General features: G+C 41.2%; 1 protein-coding gene across 2 annotated transcripts in view; it reads left to right on the forward strand.

Annotated features, from left to right (window-relative positions):
- LOC126175094 (proton-coupled amino acid transporter-like protein pathetic) overlaps window positions 1-13,099 on the forward strand; it is a 426,893-nt gene that overhangs the window by 308,852 nt on the left and 104,942 nt on the right. For both annotated transcript variants that reach the window (XM_049921635.1, XM_049921636.1), the window contains exon 3: window positions 9,117-9,206. In XM_049921635.1, the coding sequence (XP_049777592.1) occupies window positions 9,117-9,206 (90 nt within the window). The remainder of the gene's footprint in view (window positions 1-9,116; window positions 9,207-13,099) is intronic.

Here is a 13,099-nt window from a genome sequence, read left to right on the forward strand (position 1 = left end):
GAAATCGGGACAGTCCCTTTTTTGGCTTCTGTTTCCCGCGTCCCCGGAATTTTAGCAGGGACGCAAATATGATCTGAATATTCTTGACACTGTCTGTCTAATTTAGAAAGCAAATAATTTTTGCAATTTCTTGCAGTGAGGTGTGCTGAATCCACTCTTATCCCACTTGTTCTTATAGCATTTTAGCAGTTTCTGTGGGCAAAGACGACAGACTACAAAGTTTAAGTAGTCTTGTCGGCACTTGATGTGGTGTGTTGTCATTTCTGTGAACACTGCTGTTACGTCTACACATATGCACCTTTTGTTCCAACATAAAATAAAAATAACCTTTCCTGGAAGAAAAAAAGCTTAGTTAAGAAGTTTAATATAAAATTTGCAATGCCACGTACTACTCGATTGCACAGAATGGGAACTTTGATATCGTGCAGGCTGCAGCACAATAAACAAGACAAACGAAAGTTGGTTTCTTCGTCTTTTTTCGCCAAAAAAAGTAACTAAGTAAGTAGATAAATAAAATTTTTTAACTGTTGTGATGTGTATTTCATACATTATTAGACATTCTGCTTATGTTCTTTTCTTATAAACATGTGTTTAAAAATGTAAAACATTCCCAGTATCAACATGCTCTGTTAAATGGGTGTCATTAAATCAAAGCTAAGATATTGAAGACCACAGAGCTTTCACATTAATTACAGTAATTGAGCGCTGACTTGATGCTTCCCCGTAATCTCTATAAGAAATTTCAGCAGAGTCGGGTTTTACATACTGAATGTTCAAATGTGTGTGAAATCTTATGGAACTTGACTGCTAAGGTTACCAGTCCATAAGCTTACACACTACTTAACCTAAATTATCCTAAGGACAAACACACACACCCATGCCCGAGGGAGGACTCGAACCTCCGCCGGGACCAGCCGCACAGTACATGACTGCAGCGCCCTAGACCGATCGGCTGACCCCGCGCGGCTTTACATACTGAGGCCCAGACATGTTACAGTATTTAAGAAACTGCTGATTAGTTTATCACAGCTTTTCAGGGGTCCCGGAATTTTCACTGGAAAAATATGGTAGGGTTAAGTAGAAGCCGATGACATTCTCGGAATAATAACTTTTCAAACATTGCATAGTAGATTGGTGTCTTGACAGCTTACTTCAACATATTTTGAACAATCATGAAGGTAATACCAGACAAAAACCCAATGTTAAATTCCATTCAGTCACCAAGTAAACTATGTATATTTCCAAGCTTCTTTTGTCGAATTTCGTTCTTAAGGCTTATTTAAACAAGCAAGTTGTTCAACCATATTAAAAACAGGTTAAAATAAATACAGAGCAAAAAATGCCGTCCCCCTCGAGGTGCCGCCCCTTGGCCCGTGCCTAGTGGACCTATGTGTGAATCCGCCACTGGCTCCATAATCTTTGTACAAGCGTTTTTGAATATTCCCCACAGTTCGTTTTTCTGCAGTGAGAAGTTCAATAACGGCACGTTACTTGTAACGAACATCACCTACAGACGCCATCTTGAAACTGTCCTGCAGCTACGCTATCTGTCGGAAGTGACGGAAACGTGGCGCGCTCACTCACGAGACTTTTAAATGATAAAGACGTAACGTTTCGCATTCGTAGCATTGTTTTCGGCTGAAAACAAAAAGTGTGGTGCATTACAATCTGGGCAACCCTCGTAGAATATTACAGCACTGCCGTGATAATGTACAAAATACTCTACACAATAGCACAGTGAATTAATGTAAGAATGCAAAAGAGCATTTATGAGATTTGGAAAGTGATAGGGGGGAAGAAATAGAACTGAAGCTGTAAGCTAGTGTAGTGTAACGGAGTGCCGAGAGTCTTACATGAATATCTTAGTTGATGAGATCATTGCCCGCGAAAGAGAAGGTTACTTGTCGGGTACCCGTTCGGTAGTTTTAACATGCTTAAAAAGTCCGAAAACGCTCACTCGGCTATAGAGTGGTAGATTCATCCGGGAGTAAGGTGACAGACCAGAAGTGGGTACCTCACGGTTCGTCTGGCAGCTTTCAGGAAGTTAGCAGTAGTGCTAAGCGTCCACGCCTGTGACAACACTACAGCGATAGCGAAGCAAAGTAACAGCTTTCAGCACACAAACTCGTGTTCACCGCTGAAGTGCGTACGATGGCTCCTGTAACATCCTCTCTCTGTACCACCGGTGCCTGGAAATTCACCCCCGTCCCCCTTTTGTCACCTTTACATTTTTCACGATCCCTCGACGTCTTTTCGGTAGAAGTGTGCTTCGCCATCTATATGAAATGCACATTGTTTTCAAGTAGCTTAGCATACGAAAGATGTTCTGGGCTTTAGATCGGATAAGACCTTCAACATTTAGCTGTGAAATACGAATGTTACGACCCAAATGTCCGGTTGGTTTGTCCTAAGAACGGTTCCGATGTAGTTGCTCACTGATGTTTAAGCCAGAGATCTATAATACATACGAGTAAATCTGGCTGCCAGCTTTGATACTCTTTGAACATCGCACAGTGAATAAGTACAGCTTAAGGTATTTGCTCCAGTAATAGTTCACGTAAGGCGAAAATTTATGTCCAGCTAAATGCTGCAATGAGGACTATAACAGGATGCAACAATTTCTACCCCTCCCCCAACCGCTAGTTACCATCTCTAAGTACCATAACACCACCATATCCGCATAGATCGAAAGCCTTTTCGAAGATTTGATGTTCCTGGAGTTAGAATGATCCCATTATAAGAGGCAGTCAAATAAAAACGAGACAGATGGAAGAAACTAAGTTAATTGTTTATCATTTCAAAAATTATCGCTATCACTGTTAACACTATAAATTACGTGAAAATACTGTAAGACGACGGGGCACAAGACATCACTTACGTATTGACACACTTTTATTTTCCATCAATCTTATGCGTTTTCACTTTCCGTCATTTTCAAAGGCTTTGCTATATCAGCCATATAAAAAAAAATAGACACGTTGTATCACGTCAACATTCCCGAGCATGAGACAACTGCAAACTGTAGTTTCCGTTTATCTCGTGCTCGAGAATTTTGTCGTGATACAATGTATCTAATGTTTTTATATGACTGACATAGCAATGCCTCTGAAAATTATGAAAGTCGAAGCACGTAAGGTTGTTGGAAAATAAAAGTGTGGTCAAGACATAAGTAAAGTTATTAAAGCTGTTAATACATTTATACCACTCTGAAACAAGACAGTCAGTGTCTTCAGGGAAAATTTTTGCAGTTGCCTACTGAACGATGATTGTACTCAGGCGTGTGAAGCAAATCGACAGATAAGAATGTCTTTCTTCACGTCTCCAGAAATATGGAAGTCGCATGGTGAGAGATGGGGACTGTTTGGAGGTCGTGGGAGGGCCCACATCTTGCAAACATTGTTTCGTCTTCGCTGCAGAAGTTCCGCTGGGATGTCTAGGTTGTTTCCTCTACTCTGCAGAAGTTCCGTTGGGATGTCTTTACATAGTCTTCGTACAGTCCCGATCTCTTCCTATGCGATTTCCTTCTTATTTTTTTGTTATATCGTATAGGGCCCTAGCAGGCATGCATAAATGTCGCAATACGACGGGGCATTCACTCGACTAATGACTTAAGTAGTGCTGGAAGGAACTGACACCATGAATCCCGCAGGGTTGACAATAAATCCTTAAGATTACAAGTGGATGGAGATCTCTTCTGAACAGCATGATGCAAGGCATACCAGATATGCTCAATAATGTTCATGCCTGGGGAGTTTTGTGGCCAGCGGAAGTGTTTAACTTCAGAAGAGAGTTCCTGGAGCCACTCTGTAGCAATTCTTGACGTGTGAGGAATCGCATTGTCCTGCTGGAACTGCCCAAGTCCGTCGGAATGCACAATGGACATGAATGGCTGCAGGTGATCAGACAGGATGCTTACGTATGTGTCACCTGTCAGAATCGTATCTTGACGTGTCAGGGGTCCCATATCACTCCAACTGCAGACGCCCCACACCAATACAGAGCCTCCACCACCTTGAACAGCGCCTGCTGGCGTGCAGTGTCCATGGATTCATGACATTGTCTCCATACCCGTATACGTCCATCCGCTCGATACAAACTGAAACGAGGCTCGTCCGACCAGGCAACATGTTTCCAGTCATCAACAGTCCAATATCGCTGTTGACTGGCGCAGGCGAGGCGTAAAGCTTTGTACCGGGCAGTCATCACACGAGTGTGCCTTCGGCTCGGAGAACCCATATCAATGATGTTTCGTTGTTTAGGTCGCACTCTGACATTTGTTGATAGCCAAGCATTGAAATCTGCAGCAGTTTGCGGAAGGGTTGCACTTCCGTCATGTTGAACGATTCTTTTCAGTCGTCGGTGGTCCCGTTCTTGCAGGATCTTCTTCCGGCCGCAGCGATGTCGGTGATTTGATGTTTTGCCGGATTCAGGATATTCACAGTAGAATCGTTAAATGGTTGTACAGGAAAATCCCCACTTCATCGCTTCTTCGTAGATGCTGTGACCTATCGCTCGTGTACCGACTGTAACACCACGTTCAAACTCACTTAAATGTTGATAACCTGCCATTCTAGCAGCAGTAACCGATCTAACAACTGCGCCAGTCACTTTTTGTCTTACATAGGCGTTGCGACCGCAGCGCCGTGTTCTGCCGGTTTACGTATTTTAATACGCATGCCTATACCAGTTTCTTCTGAACTTCAGTGTTCAACCCAGGCCATCACCCAGCACATTGACAGGATCACTGCAAGCAGTGGGTTTCAACAGAGCCAGAATTTAGTCAGAAACGTGGAATACTTCCGCCCACGAGGAATATCAGACAGTCGTAAGAACTGGCACACGGGCAGCAGGCATGGAATTAGCTTACCGCTGCGTGCTCGGAAGACAATTAACAGGTTTCGTACAGGGCTTGTGCCATCAGTAAAGAAAAGGCTTCATCTTCTCAACGTGACTGTGGCAGTGAGGATCAGACCATCAAATGCATTGTGAGAAGCTATGGCCGACGAGTGTACTATGGAAATGTAGAAGAAATGTAAGTGACATATGCTGCCCTTGAGTGGGTTAGCAATTTAGATATTAATTGTAGATTTAGTGTTTTAGTTCCATTCAATTTGTAAAATTATCCAAGTGATATACGTTAGATGCACTTCAGTCGGATTTACCATATACTGAATAAGAAATAAATAGATATGGATAACATTAGCGATAGTAACGTGTCCTCACAAAAGTAACTGATTCGTGGAGGCATTTACCTAGAATGTGAATTGTTTCTCAGACAGTCTGATACATGAAATCATTTATGCACTGTTCTCCAGAAAACCACTTATGACTACTTTGACTTCCTAATTTTCGCGGTACAGAGGTGCGCCAATACTAACTCATTTTAGTGGTCAATAGCCAGAATGAGGTGTAAATGTTTTTATGGGACTCTCAAAACTCTTTCGACAGTTTCTAGAGCCATTGGAATGTACGTTACAGCTGTTGACATGAGATTGTAAGGCGCTGACCTTGTGTATTACTACGTTCGTGGAAAAATGACAGCCATCACAACTGTCGGAGTACCTATTGTGAGAGATTAACACGTAAAGCGTTTCAGTGCATACTCCTTCAGCACAAGAGTCCATAAATTATACGACCACGCTAATCACACGTCCGGCGGAAAACTTGTGATTGCTTGACACACATAAAATATTTTATGAGATCATTCAAAGTCTCAGTTCAAATGCGCCCATGGAGTACGCTGCGACTGTCATTGCTTTTAAATGTCTCGCAGTAATCTTACGAACTACGGGTTTTAAGAGCCTTGTCCGTGAAACCTAGATCTGCGAACTTCTTATCGTCTGTCAAGGTCACCGCGCAAACAGTTTGTGTCGTTAATTGTGTTGTGGAACGCTGTGTCTAAATTTATGGCACGTATTTTTCGGAATGCAGTTTATGCTTAGTGGCGGCTTTTTATTCTGGCTTGAAAGGTGTCTTGGCGGAATATGTGTCTGTCGCAATCGTATCCTCTGTGCCTTCTGGATTCCATAGAAATCCGTTACGTACTTGCAGTGCCATAAAGGCTATAGCAGTATAGATAAAGTAGGTACTGGGAAGCCACGAACATCTCAGGATGTGGCTGGAGAAAGAAAATAAAAGTAGCTTATCAATAAGATTGGAGGGCAGCAGTAGATGTTGCATGAAAATTAAATTAACAGGAAGTGAAAACAGATCATATCGGAATGTTAATATTCGCATTATTCTTAGCAGAAAGCATCCGCGAGCGCATTCTTTTCGACAGTAAAGTCTACTGAAGTCAAATGTTCATCTTGTGATCTTTCATGACTAACGAAGCTTCCTACGCTATTTTGAATAAGTAATACACTTTCTTCCCCGGTGGTAGCGCATTTTAGCATCGGCCAAGAACCGTCTGTGGGATATTGAAAATAACTTGTCAGTGGCAACTGATTCAGCCACTGAAGAATTTAAGTGAACATTTGACTACAGTGAAATTTATTAAGGCAAAATTAATGTAGCAGTTTCCAATATTCATTGTACATTCAACTCAAACCGCTTTGTATTAACGAGGATGCCGAGTAGAAATCTTAAATTTAAACGTCGTGGTAAGTTACATGTAAATTTTAGAGATTAATTATATGTGATGTCATTGTTCTATGATGTAATTTTCACCCATACATCTGAAGACGCTCTCGTATGAAGAATGAAAGTACTAGTAAGGAAAATAATATTCGATTTATGGTGATTTATCTGTACGTTAAAGACCGTACATTAAAAGTAAAGTTGTTAATCTATTAGGTGTAACGGAAATTCTGTGTTAAATGCGGAAGACAGGGAGAAAATATGGTAAAAGTACGTGGAAGACGTTAGAGTGGAGAGTAACTGCTCCGAAGTATGATGAAAGTACTGGAGGTAGTTAGCGTGGAATGTGATCCAGTGATTCTGCCAGAGTTTGACAGAGCTCTGAATGATCTGACGCCATAAAAATTAATGGCAACCGACGGTATGTCTTTGTAGTTACTCGAAACTGTGGGAGCATTAGGAACTAGAAGGTTATCTGAGGTGCGGTCAGAAATCTATGAAGTGGATGAATAATCAACATGTTTACGGAAAACTGTCATCACATTACCATAGAAGGAACTCGGGGGAAAATTTAAAAACTATCAGACTACTACGATGACGGCTCGTTTGAAGTGCTGACCAGAATACATCTACATGGATACTCTGCAAATCACATTTAAGTGCCTGGAAGAGGATTCACCGAACCACTTTCACAATAATTCTCTATTATTCCAGTCCCGTACAGCAGGCGGAAAAACCGAACACCTGTATCTTTCCGGGCAAGCTTTCATCTCCCTTATTTTATTATGATTATCGTTTCTCCCTATGTAGGTCGGCGTCAGCAAAATATTTTCGCGTTCGGAGGAGAAAGTTGGTGATTGAAATTTCTTGAGCAAATTCCTCCGCAACGAGAAACGCGTTTGTTTTAATGACATATCGCGATAATACAAAACGTGCTGCCGTCGGCCGGTGTGGCCGAGCGGTTCTAGGCGCTTCAGTCTGGAACCGTGCGACCTGTACGGTCGCAGGTTCGAATCCTGCCTTGGGCATGGATGTGTGTGATGTCCTTAGATTAGTTAGGTTTAAGTAGTTCTAAGTTCTATGGGACTGATGACCTCAGATGTCAAGTCCAATAATGCTCAGAGCCATTTGAACTATTTTTTGAAAACGTGCTGCCCTTTGAACTTTCTCGATGTAATCCGTCAGTCCTATCTGGTAAGTATCCCACAACGTGCTGCAATATTGTAAAAGAGGACGAACAAGCGTAGTGTAGGCGGTCTCTTTAGTGGATCTGTTACATTTTCTGAGAGTGGTTAGCCTTCCCCACAATATTTTCAATCTGTTCCTTCCAGTTTAAGTTGTTCGTAATTGTAACTCCTATGTATTTAGTTGAATTTACGGTCTTTAGATTTGATTGATTTATAGTGTAATCGAAGTTTAACGGATTCCTTTCAGCACTATGTGGATGACTTCACACTCTTCGTTATTTAGGATCAGTCGCCCATGTTTGCACCATACAGATATCTTTTCTAAATCGTTTTGCATTTGTTTTCTGATGACTTTAGGAGTCGATAAACGACAGCATCATCTGCAAACAACCTAAGACGCCTGCTCATATTGTCTCCTAAATCTTTTAAGTAGATAAGGAACAGCAAAGGGCCTATAAATCTACCTTGGGGAACGCCAGAAATCACTTCTGTTTTACTCGGTAAGTTTCCGTCAGTTACTAAAATGTAGACTTTCACGGCCGGAAATGTCATGTCCATTATAATTATCCGGGCTGTTATGCCGTGGTCGGTTGATGAATTGTGTGTCAATTCCCAACGTTTCGTCCCCGTCTGCGGAAGAAGATGTGTACCACCTGTCCACCATTGGGTGATGGTAACGGCGATCGACGGCAGCGGACAGCGGCCAATTGCACTGACGTTTTCAAAACACGTGACTTCACGCCTCGGCGCGGGAGCGTGCGGACACGGAATTTAGCCGCAGTCAGTAGCGAGCCAGTGGGTGTGTTGGACCTTCCATCGAGCTACAAACCCCTTTGAAGATGTCCTCCGCAGACGGGGACTAAACGTTGGGAATTGACACAGAATTCATCAACCGACCACGGCATAACAGCACGGACAATTATAATGGACATTTCCGTCAGTTACTACGAACTGTGAAGTATGTGACAGGAAATCACGAATCTAGTCAGATAACTGAGACGATATTCTATAAGCACGCAATTTCAATACGAGCCGCCTATTGGTCACTTTCTGAACCTCAAGGAACACCACTTTTCGAAATGTTATGGAACTTTTAAAGTTTTCATTTGAATTACCCTTGTAAATGTAAATTAAATGTTGCAGTATATATTTGTAAAAGCTATGTTAGAAATACTGCTAAAAGTGTCACAAAGTTGTCCACTTTTACGGTACTTTTGAGGTAACGCCGTAGCTCTTCGAATTGATTATGTGGAGGTTGTGAAACCAAGATCACCTGAACGAATGTAACACTGCTGCCTCGCTGTTAGAGTGGAATGCTGTATGAAGACATTTTTACGTTTCTTGTTTCAGGCTGCAGTTGGCACAGAGCGCTGAGCTGCAATCGCGAGAGAAACTAGACGAGTACGACCCTTTCGACAAGAGGGAGAACAAGAGCGTCAGGTAAGCCAGAAACTCTCGTGATGCACACAAGTTACGTGTGATCTACCGGGCACATTACCTCATATAATACCTAAAACTATACCAAAGTTGTGCTTCCAGCTGTTGAATACAGCGGTGGTATCCAGGAAAGCCTTTCTTGAGGAAGCTCTCAGTACTTGGCGCTGGTGATGGACGTCTGCATATATCTGTGACATTTGTCACTTCTATCATATCTCACCATGTTATGCACAGGTATCCTGGTTACGCGCAGGCAAGTGCAGATATTTCGACACACACTGTCTGCATTACCATCTTTCCTTGGCTTTAACATTTTTATCGGAAGAGCACATTAGAAAACAATATTCCCACCAGAGTGAAATCCTTTTTGTCTCACTACATCACACGGTCGACGTCTATAAAACCTCTCCGGTAGAAGGATGGGAGCTTCAGTTCGATCTGCCTCACTATGCCAGGAACTCAATAAAACCACTAGCTTCAGATAACAGACAGACCCAGTTCCTACAACAACAATATTACCTGGTCTCATACTTGTTCCCACCGTTTACCCCAGTACAGATAAATACTCTCCTTCGATTTTCTCAAACTCTCTAACAGAGGAAGTCTAACTGAATTACTCATTCTTGAAACTCATTTCATCACAAAGCAACTCATGTTTGTACATTTCATTTTATGTATTTATTTATCAGGTTCGGTGGAACTATCCGAGGTAAAGCTACTTGGCAATGGAACGAGTCAAAACATAATTTACATAATGTTGATAACAAACTATGCTTATCCATTATGGACATTTTAAACTCGTGACTGTTAACTGAATGTAAATACATAAAATTGCAACCAGTCACTTTTTTGAATAGTTATTTATTAGTTCATGAACCGTTCTCAAACCTTTTCAGGTTCATCTTCCAGGTAACCATCTGAAGATGAACACGAGAAGGTTCGAAAACCGGTTCATAAAATAATACATAACTATTCGAAAAAGTGACTGGCTGCAGTTTTATGTATTTACAACTTGATAACAAAATTTATACACAAAGAATTTCAGAAATGATAAAATACATAAAATCAGAGTAGACAAATAAATGGGACGTCACGGAGAAAACTTCTCAACTACTGCGACAAACCCCCTTACAGAGTAAGATTAGTTGACCACAATGAAAGCTTTTAACTTGGATTTGAATACTTGTCGTTTATTACTCAATTTATCCACTTCTCCTGGGAGGCTCTTGAAAATGAAACCTGTTGTGCAGTGGACGCCTTTCTGTTAAGTATTTAAGGAAGTGTCGTTTAATTTTTACCGTTTTCGTATATGGTGATAAATGAATAAATGTTACAGTTTTTTCTGAATGAGTGAATATTATCAACAAGAAATCCCGTGAAGGAATATATGTACAGGGATTGTAGAATTAAAGTCCAGGTACACTTGCACAGTGATCTACACGAAGTTCTCGAATTGCAGATCAACCTTACCGACCTTTTCTGGGCTGACAGAGTATTTGGTGAGGGCACAGAATTGCCCCAAAATATGACACCATACGAGGCAACAGAGTAGGCATAAGCAGAGTAAACAGACCGCCCTGTTTCAATATCACTGACAATGGAGATCATTTCTATAGTGAATACAACAGCAGTTAATTTCTGTGCAACACCTCGAAAATGATACTTCCACTAAAGCTTTCCATCTACCCTGAGTCCCAAGAATTTAAAATTGTCGACGTAAATGACTGTCTGACCACCTTCAGAGAAAAAAATTTCGCTTCTACGAAAGTTCTCTATCATATAGTGAAAGCATTCTTTTTTGTTAGAGTTAAGAGTTAATCTGTTCTCTGAAATGAATGTGCCGATGCTACTGTCTGTCCTATTAGCTACATCATTTACATTATGCTCGAGTCCTTTCACAACAACACTTGTGCCATCTGCAAAAAGAAAAAATTTTGAGTCATCTGGCATGCTTTGTGGCGTATAACTGATATACTGTATAGCAAGAAGAGGAACGGGACCGAAATAGAATCCTGAGGGACCCCCCCCCCCCCCCATTTTTAGATTACCCTCGGTCACATTCAAACCTCGTCACTGTTTGTTGGCACCAGAGGATAATCTTCTGCTTCCTACTTACAAGATGTTAAGTGAACCATTGTCGAGCTTTCTCTTTATTTCCATAATGTAAAACGTATGTAGGGGTATAGTATTGTACACTCAATCAGATCCTTTTGTTAAATCAACTATGTTCAGCCTGTCGTATAGCCCTCCAGATGCCACTCCCACAAAAGAACACACAGCGTTTCAAATGAATACTCCCTTCCTCAAACCAAACGAAAAGATAGCAAATTATGTATACTGAGATGTGTCAGTACTCTCCTGCACATTGATTACTCAGAAACATTTTGGTTGGTAACTATCTACGTTATGTGTTTTCAACCTTTCTGTAAAGTGGTTTTCCAAATTGCATTTCAATCTCTAAGAAAACTGAACACCCTAAGAAGATTCGTTTCACACGTTATTGAGTACAGAACTAATGTAAGGTGCATTGATCTTCATAATTATTATTGAAACTTCATCACACCCATGGCAATCTTTAATCTTTAGTGATATTGAGCGTGAGAATCACTGCTGAATTCCTCTGAGCTCAGTGTAAAAAGTTTAATCGTATATTCGTGGTCGCTGCAGAAACAATACAGATGATATGTAGCGTATTCTAAGATTTCTTGAAATTGTTTTCTGAACCTTTGTAAACAGGATGTCAGTGGGGTAGCTGGCTACTATCTTCTAAGGTCTGGCAGTTCAGTTTTTTCAGGATCTCCGTGACGCTGTCCCGCGGTGATCATTCGTGCTGTCCTTTTCTCTATATATTTCAGTATCCCCTGTTAGCTTATTTAATATGGGTCCTACACACATTAGCATTATTCTAGGATTCACGAGTGTGTTATAACCAATCTCGTTCGTAGAGTGCTTGCATTTTCTCAGTATGCTGGCGATAAACCCGCGTTACCTACGACTGAGGCTGTGTAGTCATTCCAGTCCATATCACTACAGTTTGTTTCAACCATGTATTAGTATGAGTGGACTGATTCAAATTCTGACTAATCATCATTGCAGACTTAAGGTTGTAGTTTTTTTTAGTTTGTTTGTTTTATTTACTCAAGAGTTCAATTTCTCTTTTATGAACATGTAGAGGAAGTTTACAAACATTGCACAATTTTGAAAACTCTCAGCGAGATCTGACTGAATACTTGTGCAGGGTGTTTCAGTCAGTGCTGCGCCATCAGAGAAAATTCTGAGACTACTTTTGTCATTATCTCCACAAACTGGGCTACAGTAATTTTCCCTCAGCAACATACCTTTTCCAGGTATTAATATGTGGTAGACGTTTGAGCGAATTATTCGATGCACCTTAAGATAGGCAAACCAGCTTACATTATACACTCTCAGGGCAGAGTATGTGACTTGGGTTGCCCACCTTAAGGCGCATGAAATACATATTTTATGGGTCAGTTTAATTTTAACCACTCAGTATATGGGGTGTGTCTCCTAAGAGTCATGAGGCGCATTTTTTCTGGTCTTTCAGCAGATATTTTTGTTGTGCAGCTCGAGTCATACCAAAGAAATCATCACATCTTTCATAGACGTCCAGCGTCGAAGAAAAGCGTCGATATGTTTCCCATGACGAACAAAGTTATTTTTAAATGTCCATGCCCATTAGATAGACCGGTTCCAAATTAGCCTATTGCGTCATTTGGTTTAGCGGTATGTATTAACAGGAACAGTAAAACATGGAGAATAATAGGTACTCCAGCAGCGACTGAGCAACACTTCTGCACGCTGGTAGCAGTCAGTGTGGGCCAGGGCGGTGCTGTCACTGTTGGAGTGCCGGTTATCCTTCGTCTTTTATTGTTTCT

The sequence above is a fragment of the Schistocerca cancellata genome, chromosome 3 (genome assembly GCF_023864275.1).
Source record: "Schistocerca cancellata isolate TAMUIC-IGC-003103 chromosome 3, iqSchCanc2.1, whole genome shotgun sequence".
In the NCBI taxonomy this organism is placed as follows: domain Eukaryota; kingdom Metazoa; phylum Arthropoda; class Insecta; order Orthoptera; family Acrididae; genus Schistocerca; species Schistocerca cancellata.